Here is a 14,705-nt window from a genome sequence, read left to right as displayed (position 1 = left end):
CTGATAAAGGACTTCGAGGTCTTGGGGAGGAGGAGGTTATAGAGGAATGCCAAGCACCTTTTTCCCATGTATATGTTCTTGCACACACATGCATGGGTTTGTAATTTGAAACTCTCTTTACTTCTGGACAGGCTTTGCAAACTGCTTAGACCACATTCTCTGAGGTGTTTAAAGAGGGTGGAGTATGCAGTATTTATTTAGGTACTCTACAAACCTTAATAAGAATCGAGTGCTTGTAGCAATCGCAGAGAACAAACAGAAAGCCAGCTGGCAGAAACGGGACAGTGCCACTGCATTTCTATTGCTTCTAACACCCCCAAAACAGATTATTACTAAAAATGGCTTTTTTAATTTCATTTATCTCTGATCCTGCATTAATTTGTCTGCTGTGTGCGGCAGTATTATTAGCTGTACTCTATTTTTCAACTGGCTCTAAAAAATCAGCTTTTAAATTGCCTCCTGGTCCAACTCCTCTTCCGATCATTGGTAACCTGCATTTGGTGGATATTAGAAGGCAAGATAAATCACTAATGAAGGTAGGACAAAAAACCTCCCCCAAACCCAGATTCTAATGCTTTTTAAAGCTGCCTCAGTTATATTGGTGAGAACTTTTTGTCTTTTTTGCTTTGAAATAACTATAAAGGTGTGAAAATTGCATTATAATATTTTTCTGAGCTTCTTCTAGCCAATGTCTGTGTTGATGCAGTGTCATTTATGAGTGATCAGCTGTTAAAAGAAGACCACTGGGTAATATGGGATTTCTTCATTTAAGTGTGACGAGGAACATGAAGTATATAATGCTTGTGGAATTTTAAGTATTAATTTGACAGCTCTGATAGCCAGAAATCATTAAAGCATTGGAAATAACTAACATGGAATGAAATTGCTTCCCTCCCTTCCACCCTCAAGAACTGGCAAGAGGAAGTCCTCTCCACAGTGTCCCCAAAACTGCTTTGGAGATGGTCAAATCCAGGTGCCCCTTTGCAAACTTTACTTCCCTCTTAATGAATTGGATTCGCATTAAGATCTAGATGGCAGTACAAGAGAGGGATGGAAAATTTGTGCTAAGGAAACAGAACAAATGGCCTGCAAGCTCTTCTGTTAACTTGTAATTAAAACAGCTTGTCCCATTTATGGAGTTAAACGGCTCCTGCAGCTAAGGCAAGGCTGGCACAGAGCCTGCGGTGTCCGCGTCAGCCCTCCGAGCGCTCCCGCCTCGCCTCGGCAGACGGCACCCTACAGGCTCGACCTAGGCCGGGGACGGAGAGACTGAGCAAACAGAGAGGGGCAGTTCATGACTAGGCGTTGACGAGGCTCCTGTAATACCAGCGCTAAATAAACACCGGCAGTTCTCTGGGAGCAGCCGCGCGCTGGATAAGGCACGGTCCGGGGTGAGGCTCCCAGCCCCTGGCATCGCGCCACGGGCAATGCCAGGGTTTGGGTCAGTTTACCCACCGTGGCTGGGTGCACATTGCTACTGTGTCACTGAACCGCATTTCTTGCTCACTTCCTCTGCACGCTCGCATCACCTGATGGATATTTGGCTTTGCCTGTTTGCCTTTAATTTGGGATTCATCCAGAGGGGTCCTCTCTCCATCTCCCCCCACGGATAACAAAAAGAAATGATTGCATTGAGCAACATGCACCAGCATTTGCCGGCGGGGTACCCTGACGGGGAATTTGCAGGGCAAGCGGGGATGGACCCTCCCCATCGCATCAGGGCAATGTGGCTGCCGGAGCAGCAGGCAAGGGCCGAGGCTGCGCGCACCCCGCGTCCTCGCTTCAGCAGCAGAGTTGTGCAGCGGCTCCCAACCACCTCGCCCCAGCCTGCCCCAGGCTCTTCCCTGCTGTCTCCAAGCGCTGCTTCCCAGCTGCACGGTGCAGCCACCGCTGCAGGGCTGACATTCAGCCTCCCTCGTTAGACTGCAGCAGGACGCTGCGGAGGCAGACGGGGAAAGGGCAGGGGCAGGGGTGGACGGCAGTCTCGCCCCTATAAAAGGCAGGCAGGTAGCAGCAGGCAGGCGCCAGCCTGGCCTCACAGAGCGTGGGTTTCCCCTTCCGCGTGCGAGGCTCTGCACGGAGACTCGTAGCGAACCCGCTCCCTTGGCAGAGAGGAGCAGACGTGGGCACGGTTAGGACGCGCCAGCAGGACCGTGTGTCCTCAGGTGGGATTTTCAGCCCTCCGAGGAACTGCGCTGCCTTTGTAAGCGCTCGGCAATGTGCAGCCCGTGCAGCGCGGCTGTGAGCGGGGACAGAGCTGCAGGGAGCCGGCTCTTGTGCGTGCTGCAATGAAAGATCCTCTCTGTGTCGTGGCAAGGATACGGCCAGGGCTTTCTCTAGTGCAAAAAGAGCTTCGCTTTGTTTGCAAGCGTGGGCACAGCCAGCCGTTCCGGTTGCCCCCTGCCCGCTCCGAATGCCACAGAGGGCTGCCGTGGGCTGCCCCGCTGCACCCGGCCCTCATTCGTGGGGGCCCGACCTGGGGTACCAACGCCTGGTCTGAGCACGGGGCCATGGAGTCGCTCTTTCCTACGCTGCGGTCCTTCAGGGCAAGCTGAATGCCTGATGTGGGTCAAAGCTGCCTCCTCTGATCTCGTGGCATGGATGCAGGAGTGCTTTGCTACAACAGGGGTGTTGGGAGCAAGTGCTTTCCTCAGGGACCGCGTCGTTATCGGTACCAAAACTTCTGCTCCATTTGCAGCTTTCTTCTGTTCGTCAACTTGCGCTGCCATTTGAGGTCTAGACCTCAGCTCTAGGTGACTGTTTTTCATTGACTTTCTCCTCAACAGAGAAATCAGACTAGTAACGTACTGCCTGGTGGGGGGGGAAGGGGGTTGTCTTGTAGCAATAAGCCTAAAAACCCAACTGGGCATCCATACGACATGCCCTGGTTTTGCTGGTGATCAGCTCCCAGGAGCTGTTCTGCGGCCGTTTCTCGTGGGGCAGAGCGGGACTCGCTCCTGCTGCCAGGACGTAACGGGGCCGGCGGCTTTCCCACGTCGGTCCGCATCGGATGCGTGCGCGCTCCCTGCCTTGCTAACCATCACAGCTTGTCTCTCTTTCAGCTCGCGGAAGAATACGGCCCAGTCTTCACCCTCCATTTTGGGTTCCAGAAAGTTGTGGTCCTGGCTGGGTACGAAGTTGTGCGGGAGGCGCTTGTGAACTACCCGGAGGAGTTTGTAGACAGACCATCCATCCCAATATTTGACCAAATTCAGAACGGAAACGGTACTACAGAAAGGAGGGGAGGCGGGCGGGTGGGATGATGCCGTCGCTTAGCGTCAGCCTAACTGTGCTTCCCGCAACCCCCCCGAATGTGGCTCTTAAAATTCCCCCTCAGACCCTACCGCAGCCAAGCTGACAGCAAACATGCGGCTTTTCTCCTTTTTCTGCAAAGCCTTGCAGTAATTACTTCTGCTAGAGCATTTGTGACCAATCCATCTCCTCAGAGCTCCAGGGTGAGGAGGGGGATTTCTAACGGCCCAGCAGTAATTCCGGGGTTAATTTCTGCAAGACGGTAACGGGAGCTGAGTGGCTCGCGGCCATCGACGCATTTCCAAATCGCCCCCACGGTGTCACGGCAGTTTGGGCTAACTCGTTTGGCTGTTTGGAGCTGTAGGGTTTTCCCCTTTCTCCCGCTACCTGGTGCCACGCTTCTGGATATAATCTTTCCACAGAATCTCGGCTCCGCACATGCTCTTGGGTGGAACGATGTGAAACAGGTTCGGACAAAGGCAAGGGGCTGAGGCTGTAAATTCTTCCCACAAACAGCCCCACGGTTTTTCCAAGGCAACTCTCCATCCCCATTCCCTATTTCAGGGAACATTTTATCTTGTTTTTCGATCCTCTGCTTGAGCTGAGGCTTTAGCTTTGAGTGTCCAAAAAAAGAGCTTTATATGATAGTCACAGGTGACACCGGGACTGCAAATAATAATTAAATTACCCAGCCATAATATCAATAGATCAATTTATCATTGCATAAAGAAAGGGAATTGATGGGGAGAAACGCATGTTGAGAGCCAATTTACATGTAACATATCCCTGCGGGAGACTGTCAGTACTGCAGTATAAGTCCTTTCACGCTTACCCTATCAGTCCAAGCGTGAGCCATTTAGAGGTGACCCAAAGCTGTAAATTCACAATGGCTGTAAAGTAACAATGGTCACAAAATTTCTGACAAAACATATTTTTCTTCAGAAAATGCCAATTTGTTGACTCCAAAGCTGTTTGCAGAAAAGGACTGTTCAAAATGAAATTTCCTGAATTAAAGCAAATCAAAAATGAAGCTTAGAAATTTGCTTTGACATTTTTAAAACAAAAAGTTTTGCTTTCCAAATTAAAACTATGCCACTTAAAAATTGTGTTCATTCTAGGAAAGGCAAACATATTCAAAAATCTTGCAGCTGAATGTGATGGAACATGAAATAATGTAATCCAGCTTTTCAGTTGACACAATCTGAATATTCTTTGGATTACTGACACAAATTTTCCTTTCACTGCATCCAGCACTATGATGGGATGAAATATTCATCTCTGCTTGGTGTCATTAGCGATCATCAAGACATGAGCCCAATGACTCCTTAAAAGGATAGGCTTTTCACCACTGCTGAAAAAAACAGTGCTGTTAGGAATTTCAGCAAAACATCCCAGCACTGAAAAGGGTTTCAGGGAGACTGAATTATCCCCTCCCACTTAGATAAAATACCTTTATGACTGAAACATGATAAAGGCGGAAGCTTCCAAGGTGGTCATTTGGGGCCCTAGACTGGCAAACAGAGACAGAAAGGTTGCACGACTGACTTAGACCAACCTCTCTGCCCTGCTCTAAAGCCAAACAGGGCTGCTCTGAAAAGCCCGACCTGCTTACCTTGCACACAAGAGAGCGCTGGGTCAGACTGGACTGGGTGAGAGCTGGTCTTTCACAACCTAGAGGCTCAGTGAGACTGGGGAGAACTGAGCTGAGAGGACACAGGGACAGGGCACACAGAAATGGGAGACTCTTATTCCCCAAATCCATGGGAAACTGGGCAGCAGAAACACTTTTGGAGATCCCAGTCAGTCCAGTCCCATATCTTGGTTTGTGCGGTGGAGCTCCTCCATGTATGACCCCAGTGGAGATGTCTCATGGCCTCCCCAGGTGTCTTCTTCTCTATTGGGGAGCTCTGGAGAACAACTCGGAGATTCACTGTATCCAGCATGCGCAACCTTGGCATGGGGAAAAAAATGATAGAAACGAGAATTTTCGAGGAGCTTCACTTCCTTATAGAGATGATCAAATCCTTCAAAGGTGAGCTGGGGACCATTGTGGTGCCATACAGCTCATTGCTGCTGCAACATCACATTAACATTTCCATTCTCCTCTCATTGCAGGGGAACCTTTTAGCCTGAGGTCCTTCAACGCTGCTCCAACCAACATCACCTTCCTCATGCTGTTTGGGGACAGGTTTGACTATAAGGACCCAACCTTTCTCACTCTCTTAAGACTCATAGATGAAGTTATGACCCTTCTGGGATCTCCGTCTTTGAACGTATGTAACTTGTCCCATAGATTAACTTTTTTTTTATATTGGCAAGTTACGGTGAGCCACACCAACCACAGGATTTAGTTCAGCAGTTCTCAAATATTCAGAACCAGCCATCAAACTTAAAATGTGACGGTTGTCCACATACCACCCTGGTCACCCCAAGTGTCCAGTAGAATGGGAATTCTGCTGGATACTTGGGGTTACCAGGTTGATACTTTGATTTTAAACCAGCCTGCAAAAATGCATAGAGCTAAAATAAGAAGTGACCTATGATGATTTTATCTGCATAGATTTGTTTTCAACTTCTTCAGTATAATTGCACAGTGCAGGCTTTCTTTGCCTTACCTGCATTTTCCAGTAAGAGCTCACATTCAGTGTTGACGTCCAGGTGAGAGAGATTTCACAGCCTGCATTAAACATGCTTCCCTGGAGAGAACCAGGAAAACTGCTTTTCTTTGAACTGCCATGTCCAATCCTTTGTAAGTGAGATAGGCAGAACTAGCCAGTCCCATATTGATCTAAAATGGCTGGTGATCTGGCAGTGTGGGAACCAGGCAGTACCAGGAGCTCTCTTAGGAGGCTGACCAGTCTGCTACTGGTAGGGGAGCTGTTCCCATAGAATGGCTCAAATGCTTAAAATTAGGCAGTACTAAATCAAAGCTGAAAGATTGCAAAGCCCTCCTTTTCATGCAAATCTACCTGTGACCCCTCTGAGAAGTCCCTGGGATGCTCAGATATTACTGCTACAGGACTGGACTCAACTGATATGTTATCCCTTAGGAAGAAGTTATTTCAGCATGTTGATACTACAGCAGACTTAATGCTCTATTTCTTTTAATTCCTCATTAGTATTTCAATTTCTACCCATTCCTTGGATTTCTTTTCAAAACCCACAAGATTTTGCTTGAGAAAATAGAAGATGTGCGAGTCATTTTAAGGCAATACATGAAGGCAAGCAGGGAAGACATCAATGAGAACAGTGTGAGGAGCTACATTGATGCACTGATAATCAAGCAACAAGAGGTATTTGGCTGCTTAGGCTTGTTGACTGTTTGCAGTGTTTTCTTTGGGTTTTCTAGCTAAAATACTCAGCTAGGTCTCGATTTCAGTCACATCATGTAAACCTATTCAAGTCAATGCTGTTAACCCAGTGGAACTGAAATCAGACTCTAGTCTCTTATACTTGGTGTAATTTATTGCAGGAATTTTTCCATCAAATTTAAGATTTGAAAGCCACTCTCTCAGCCACTCTTTCAGTCCACTCCTGAAATAGCAGTACACATAATAATGTAGGATTAGCTCTTGGTTTCTAGTAAAAAAATGCATGAATTCACATGAAAGCTTTTCTTCTTACGACAATAAAATCAATCAATCATTGATACTGTTGCTCCAAGACCAAAAGTACACTCAAAGTACTTGAATAATAGATCATAACTACCAGTCCTGTCTTTGCCTTTTATCTCACCTTAGTAGAGATCCAGTGCAGTCTCTCATGTCTGTTGATTTCAATGAACACAAAATATTTGGGCTCTGAATTTCTTCTTTCTAACTGGATCTGGGCCAGCCATAGGCATTAAGTTTTCTACCCACCTATATGGAGGAAGGTCCAGTACAGTCCTAAAGCCCAGTAGAAAAGGTCTGAAAAGTAATTTTGAACATCCTTGGGCATTCCAGCCCTCCCCTCCCTTCCTGGGCAGGAGGAGTCTCTTGAAGCTGGAATTAGCTGAATGTCCTTCTGTGCAGAGAAGAGACCAGGTTCCTTCCAGACCTGTGAGGCTGAGTCAGTAAACAGCATCTGGCACTGGGCCTCAGCCTGCTTCTGGGTGGAGATGGATATCAAAGCTAAATCTCACTCCAAATTTCCCATCTTTGATGCTGTGCCTACAAGATCCGGCCTATTTTATCACTCAGTGCACAAACACTGATCACACCCAACAGTGTGATGGGTTACGCAGTATTTCCCAAGCTCACTGAATATTAACACTGACTGTTTTAAGAGCTTTCTTACTAGTCAGTACACTTGTGTGTTTCCAGGAGAAAAACAAGAAAGACAGCCTCTTCCATGATGACAACTTAATAGCATCCATCCTTGACCTGGTGATGGCGGGAACAGAGACCACAGCCACAACCCTACAGTGGACCATTCTGCTGATGATGAAATACCCAGAGATTCAAAGTGAGCTACTTTTACTTACCCTCCATCCGTGACATGGTTGATAAGGAGGGGAGAGGCCTGGCCTTACATACGCAGAAGCTCTTTTTCCTCAAGAGCTGAATTCCGTCTCTTTATTATTATGAACTCCTGATGCAATTAGGTGCTGAATGTAGTCACAACAAATAGTCTCTGTGCCTTGCAGGGGGACAGTATGAGCAGAAACCAAAGTATGAGGCTGGGCGAACTATTCATGCACATGCCTGAACTAGAGATAGAGCTGGGGAAACCAGGACTGGTGTTTTAGGAATCCTTTCCCTCCAGAGCCTGGAAAAATATGTTTTTATCAAAACAAAATCCAAAGAAGCTGGCGTCCTTGCTGGGACACATTCACTTTGTTTGTTCCTTCCAGAAAAGGTGCAAGAGGAGATTGGGAGGACTGTCAAAGCTGGAAGTTGGGCCACATATGAGGACCGGAAGAACATGCCGTTTACAAACGCGGTGATACATGAGGTGCAGAGGTTTGTCACTCTCCTGCCCCATGTTCCCCGCTGCACTGCTGTTGACACCCACTTCAGGGGCTACTTCCTTCCCAAGGTACATAATTGCTCCAACCTGGGAACACATCACACTTCTTGTTTTTGTCAGTGGCACTAACTAGTTCTTAGAACCAGGCTTCTTTAGAGAGAGTTACAGGACAGAAGCCCAAAGTGAGGTGTAGAAGAGTTTCCTCCTCTCCAGAGACCACACTCAGAGCCCAGAGAGACTGGTACCAAAGGACTCGATCCTGTTGCTGTCATGCTCAGTACTTCCTCACTCCAAGAGTGATCCTGTTTTACTGCCTTGATGCCACCTGCAGAGTCAAGTATTTTCCAGGGAACTTACAGGATCTGACCCTCTGCCTGAGGTTCCCACAGCACCATGTGGGGTTTGGCTTTGATCCTTGGCACTGCTGGGAAATTTTCAACTGACTTACCTCTCAGTTGGCTAATGGAATAAAACCCTCAGCATCTCCACCTATCCCAGGTGGAGCAAAATGCTGGAGATAGAGAGAGACATTTGGTACCTTCACTTTGGGCATCACTCCTCTCTGGAGCTCCTCCTAGTACCTGGTCCCTTCCCCATATCACAGCACCTTCAGTGCTGCCTGAGATCTTCAGTCCTGCTTTGTGTGTGACATCTCCAAGCAAGACTTTGTTCTTGCTAAGTTCTGTACCTTAATCTACTTTTCCTCCAGGGTATAATCGTAATTCCATCGCTCACCTCAGTGCTGCTGGATAAGACACAATGGGAGACACCATATCAGTTCAACCCCAACCACTTCCTTGACGCTGAAGGGAACTTTGTAAAGAAAGAGGCTTTCCTGCCCTTCTCCATAGGTAACTAAAGGCTTGACCGGCACGGAATTGAAGGGATGGCAGGACCATTTTATTACAATATACACAAAGGGAGTCTGGATGGCTAAGTACCCCCTCTCAGTCAATAAGCAACCAGCCAACTGAGCAGAGCCAATTATTCTGTGCCCAGGCAGACTGCTCTCACAGTGCAGCTCTCCCACCACTGAAGGAGTTGGTTTCCAAAGTTTCAACAGAAGATGAAGAGAGATACTGAATTTGAAAGAACATGGAAAAATGCCTCAAAGCTGTCAAGAGTAGGCAGATTATCAGACAGGACTGGTGGGGTTGCCAGCACAGCTCCACATGAGATATCATGAGTTCTTCTGGAAATGAGAGTACAGTCCAGGAACCCTCAAGTCTGCCTTGAGGCAAGTCCCAAATCCCACATACGAGTGGATCTGATGGGACAAGGCCTCATACACTGCCTGTTAGAGTCAAGGAAGAGAGTCCCAGTAAGCCTTGGACCTTAACTGGGTATTACAGCCAGCAGAAACCCAACATGGGACAGAGTACATCAAACCATATTACTCTCACTACGAAATCTTACCCCTAAAGCTCTGGATTATTTCCAGAAGTCACCTCTGGCTGTGATTCTTCCAGCGGCACTTTTGAAAGCTGCCAAGGATTTCTAGCAAGATCTTTTAGAGGAGGGAACCCAGTCCAGTGGTTAGAGGAGGAGATATAGCGCTTAGCATCCTGGGTTCTGTTTCTCATTTGGCCTCCATCTGTTGTCTTGGTCAAGTTGCATACTTTTTTTATTTCAATTTCACCTGCAAAATATCTGTCCTTGAAGGGTCATAAACCAAAACTTTAGGGATTCAAACTGAGCTAATGGCAAGAACAGTTGTTAGGTAACAGAAAGTCTTCCAAAAGAAGAAAGATCACTTATACGGTGTCTTCGTGACAGCCACAAATGCTTCCAAAGGTTGCTAATTTCCAGAAACACCTGCTGCCCAGCCTGTGCACTCTATTACTCCAACAGTGTGCATTATGAGAGGGCACAGCAGAATGGAGTCCTCTTGCTGGGAGTTTAACAAATCCCAACACTGCAGGAGCCTGTAAGTACTGTAAAGGGAGATTTCCTGCAGACTCCTACAAATCCTCCAGTAACCTTACACTTTCCAGCTGTTCCTCTTAAACGATGACTTTCAGGGATTCCAGAATGTGCTACAACAACAGACCTTCACCAGTGACTTCTGATATTGGGAAGTCAGTTCTCACTGTCCACCAAGTGCTTTGCCCCTATAGACACTCATACAAGGGCAGGGAATCTAACACAAAAAGGAGGTAGGAAAGAATAAACAATCTTTTCTAAAAATGCAGCAATTAGGATAAAATTCCACAGGAAAAGTGAGTTGTCAAACTATCCCACTTTGGGAGTAGACAGCATTTTTCTATCAGTCTGATTTTTAAGAGGAAGGGATTGGCTAAAGATGCTGAGAAGTTCAGAAGATTCACAAGTCCACATGAATCTGGGTGAAGGAAAGGACCTATTCTCAATAACGTAACGCATACAAAAATTGTAACCCCAATCCACAACCCTGTTGTGCTAAACACCGTTATACACAGCACAAGAGCCCATCTCTGCGCCAGAGCGCTGATGAGCTAAACAGGCAGTCTTGGAGGGAAAGGAATCAGAGGGCCAGAGAGGAGAAGTTATTTGCTTGATCACTTTCCTGCATAAGTCAGGAACCTAACCCAGCTCCTAACTGGCAGTGCGAATTTCCATTCACTAGACCAGACAGCCTCCCAAGTAAGGAGAGGGAAGGTACATCACAAATTAGTAATAGCCCTGCAACTTACCACATGGTAGTCACTTGCTGCTGAATGTTGCTGTGTGATAAAGAGACCAGGCAGACACACTGTGCTGGTCTGAACAGGACAACCACCCTTAGCAAGATGGGCTCCTCTGCTCCAAAACACTGTCTGGTGCCATCAGAGAGATTTCACTTCCATTACAATATCTCAGATGCTAACGTGTCTATGACAAAAATTTTAGCTTGATATTTTCATCAAGTAAACACACTGCTTCCATCTGCAGGGCGAAGGAATTGCATCGGAGAAAGCCTCGCCAAGATGGAGCTGTTCGTCTTCTTCGTAGGGTTGCTGCAGACATTTACATTTCAACCCCAGCCAGGAGTTTCAGAGTCCGACTTGGACCTTACCGTCCCCCAAACGACCTTCACATTAAGGCCTCAGCCTCAGGCAACCTGTGCTGTCCTGCGTGAATAACCACAACCTTGTTAAAGAGCAACTCAGGTGAGCGGGGAAGCCACTTAGACCCAACGTAGCTAAGCTAGGACTCACCATCCCCCATCCTGCTACATCATTCTCTTTCATATCCCCTTCCCACTGTCTCTATCCACTCCCACTCCACTGCTCTCCACCTCCACATCTGCCACATAGGTTGCTGACCCCTCTTTGCTCCTGAGCTGTGAGAGGGTGTATATGACCAATTAGAAAGCATGATCCTTCTGGCTGTTTGATAAATATCCTCTGAATGGTGGGCTGGCCAGTGGGCCAGGAGGCAGTGATGCACACATACCTCTTCTCAAGAGAAGGATGCTGTGCATGGAGCAACTGGAAGGCCCAAGAAAGTTGTCTGGTGAAGGGCAAGCTGCGCATGAGTCATAGGTCTGACATCCAGGCTCCCATGGCAAAGCAGTGAGGTTCTGAATGTTGCAGAAATCTCTCCAAAAGCACTGTGAAGAGAGATACACTGCCATTTGCTGGGAGCCACAGAAATGCACTGCTGCTCACAGCACTTAAACCATCTGTAGGTACCTCCTGAACTTCTCCAGACTCTCTAATTATCCATAGCTTCTAGCAAAATCCTACCAGGCTAGGCAGCCAAAGTCAAATGCTTGGAGTGAAAAAACAGATTGATTCCTGTGATTCAAGGATGGAATTATTTCTGCCTTGGAACAGTGTCCTGAAAGACATGGCAAAGTGTGCAAACCCATTTAGATAGGCAAGTATCCACCAGGTTCAACACCGCCTCACAGTCTGAATGAAAGAGTCTACATTTCTAAATTTGCAGTCTAAATCATAAGGCTACATGAGAATTGTATCAGAAACTGATAATAAATCGCTAATGACATGGAAAATAAAGCAGACTCATTTTTATAGATCTCTGCCTTTCCTGACTTTGTTAAATAGGAACACTCTCCGTCTCTTAGGACCTCATGGGTAATCATTCTGGTATTTGGGATAATCCGGCCATTGGAAGCAAGCATGTGATTTCCTTGCAAATGGAATATAATTTCATGGTGCTAGTATTACACACACACACACACACACACACACACACAGAATCAGGGATCAGAAAAGACCTGGTTTTGTTTGTTTCCTCTACTCTGTAGCTTTGTCTGGCTGCCACCCCATCTGTAGTGCTCTTATCTGCCACCATATTCCTCAGCCTTACTCCAGTTCATGTAAAGCTCAGGCATTTTTCCATCCTCATATGTGAATTGCTACTTCTCCATATTCATTACCTTATCATGTACATTATCACAACGTTTATGTTTCCTCCTTCATGGGATCCCAATAAAGTTTTAATCCTCCAATGTCTTCATTATACCTCATGTGCCTGCCACCCAACTCTGCATTACACAGAAATGCAAATACCCTAAAATGCTGATTCTGAGCCCAGAGTGACAATGAATATTATCAGTCTGACTGGTATTCCATGGACAAGAGGTCTCTACTAAAAACCAGCTCAGCTGGAGACCCTTCACATCTGGACAGTGGTTTCTCCAGGCCAAAGAGCTTCCCCTTTGCTCTCAGCTGTGGGTTACTAGTCAGTTCTGAGGATAGCCTTGTTTTTTCACTATTTTTGCTCACCTAGCCTTCACCTCTTGCTTGCAAAGGCAAAATGAAAGGTTCCCACCACAGCTTCACTGATACTGATGCTGTCCCTCTGCTTAGTGCTCTGGATCCTGAGCCTCTCAGCTCAGCTTTTGCCCTCTCGAAGTAGCATCTTTGTCTTCCCAAAGCATCACCTGGTGCCAATGTCATCCTTGAGGGGTGGTGGCAGTAGGACGGGGTCTTCCTAGGGGGAAGACAGGTAAACCAACTCAGGAGCAGGTTACATATCCACTGATCTTGCTCTGACCTTGGCTTTCCCGACAGCCCTGTCTACCCTGCCACAGCAGCTGTGAAGCGGCTGAAATGCTGAAGGAAATCCTGGCTTTGCTGAAATCAAAAAGATTTTTGCCTTTGGCTTATGACAGAGCAGGACTGTTCCTGCTCTAACTCCTTCCTGATAGTCATGTGAACTCAAAAGACAGATGTGACAATAATCCACTGGGGGTGGGAGGAATGGAACCAGAAAGCAAGGGGCTGGGTTCAAATCTGAACTAATTCACTGGGGGAACCTCAGACCTGACTCATTGTCACTGGCTTTGGGAGTCTTGGCTTCGAAGGAGAGAGATGGCTTTCCTACACTGCATAGCAACCTTCAGTGCCTGCACTTTCCAGACATCACTTTCCATGCCGGTACTCTCTGGCAGGCAGACCATAGTCTGCAGTATTGCTGGCCACATACAGAAATCTAGGAAGACCGAGCAATACCAGTGCATCAGGGAATACCAACAAGAGATATGAACTACCATGTGCAAATTTGCACAGGAATACCAGTTCCTCAATTCCTTTAAAAAATGTATCTTATTTGGGCTTGCATTAGCAGATGGATAGAAGTGATCACACCCAAGCACACAGAATTAGACAGCTGAATATATCTCCGCAAGAGAAAGTGCCTCCTCCCATTCATTTGTTCAGCCAAATGATGGCAGAACATTGATTATGACTCAGCTACAGATTTATCTAGCAGAAAACATTGGCTCTTGGGGCTTAAAAATGGGTGGAAATATCATCTCCACATTCCTCAGTGGCCCTGAGGGTCTTCCTTCTAGCTGCAAAACATGTTTGTGCCCTGCAAAACACTGGTCTGAAGAGAAGACAAAGGTCTGGGGGCAGGACAGGTGGTTTGATTTTAAAGGTCTGAACTACTCCATTTCACACCATGTCCGTGGCCTGCAGCAGGCTGGGCAGTGTGCCCTGTGGCAGGCGCCCGTGATCAGCCTGGAGCCAGCCTGCAGCCCAGCCTGGCACCCTCAGTGCTGCACAACCAGGAGCTGGTGCTCTCAAAGGGGCAACGCTCAACTGCAAGGATTGCAGCAGCTGTACAGATTCATAAAATGTGGGCTGTCTTATATTTGAAATCCCTCTGCACGCTGGCCAGAGCAGTAACCATTGTGCAGAATATTGTTTCTATTTTCCTTTTGCCACGAGATGGCACCACAATCCCTTTGAGTGACAGACAGCCCAGCCCTGCGGTCCTTCCTGGGGTAAAATGCCCTGCCATGCACGATTAGGGCTTTATAAGGAGAGCAGAGTTAAGCTTTGAGGCTTTACACACCCCTGATTCAAATGGGTTCACCTGCAAGCAAGGCTGGGTGCACAGAGACATATGCAGTATTTATCACTAACCTGGAAGAATCATGTGGTACGCTGGGAACAGGAGGAGTCTTCTCCTTCCCATTCTGGAGCATATGGGGATTTTCTTCCATCTCGTTCTCTCCCAGGTGTTTACGTGATGAAACACCTTGTGGGACAATGGTTCAGCTCACCTCT

General features: G+C 47.1%; 1 protein-coding gene across 1 annotated transcript; it reads left to right on the top strand.

The window, feature by feature from the left end:
• Positions 1–338: 338 nt before the first annotated feature.
• LOC112974379 (cytochrome P450 2W1-like) lies at positions 339–11,303 on the top strand. Its single transcript, XM_026083272.1, has 9 exons — positions 339–536; positions 3,063–3,225; positions 5,135–5,284; positions 5,368–5,525; positions 6,372–6,545; positions 7,557–7,698; positions 8,087–8,271; positions 8,912–9,053; positions 11,113–11,303. The coding sequence occupies exons 1-9, from the start codon at positions 339–341 to the stop codon at positions 11,301–11,303; spliced, it is 1,503 nt and encodes a 500-aa protein (XP_025939057.1).
• The last annotated feature ends 3,402 nt before the right edge of the window (positions 11,304–14,705 follow it).

This window comes from Apteryx rowi, unplaced genomic scaffold (genome assembly GCF_003343035.1).
Source record: "Apteryx rowi isolate R43461 unplaced genomic scaffold, aptRow1 scaffold_6, whole genome shotgun sequence".
NCBI lineage: Eukaryota > Metazoa > Chordata > Aves > Apterygiformes > Apterygidae > Apteryx > Apteryx rowi.
The sequence above is the reverse complement of the archived record's forward strand: the minus strand, read 5'-3'. Positions and strand labels throughout refer to the sequence as shown.

Excerpts from the sequence above, each read along its gene's own strand:
- LOC112974379 (XM_026083272.1), top strand. The coding sequence starts at position 339 with ATGGCTTTTTTAATTTCATTTATCTCTGATCCTGCATTAATTTGTCTG. Across the intron at positions 537-3,062 it reads AAGATAAATCACTAATGAAG|CTCGCGGAAGAATACGGCCC; the intron begins GTAGGACAAAAA and ends TCTCTCTTTCAG. Across the intron at positions 5,526-6,371 it reads TGGGATCTCCGTCTTTGAAC|TATTTCAATTTCTACCCATT; the intron begins GTATGTAACTTG and ends ATTCCTCATTAG.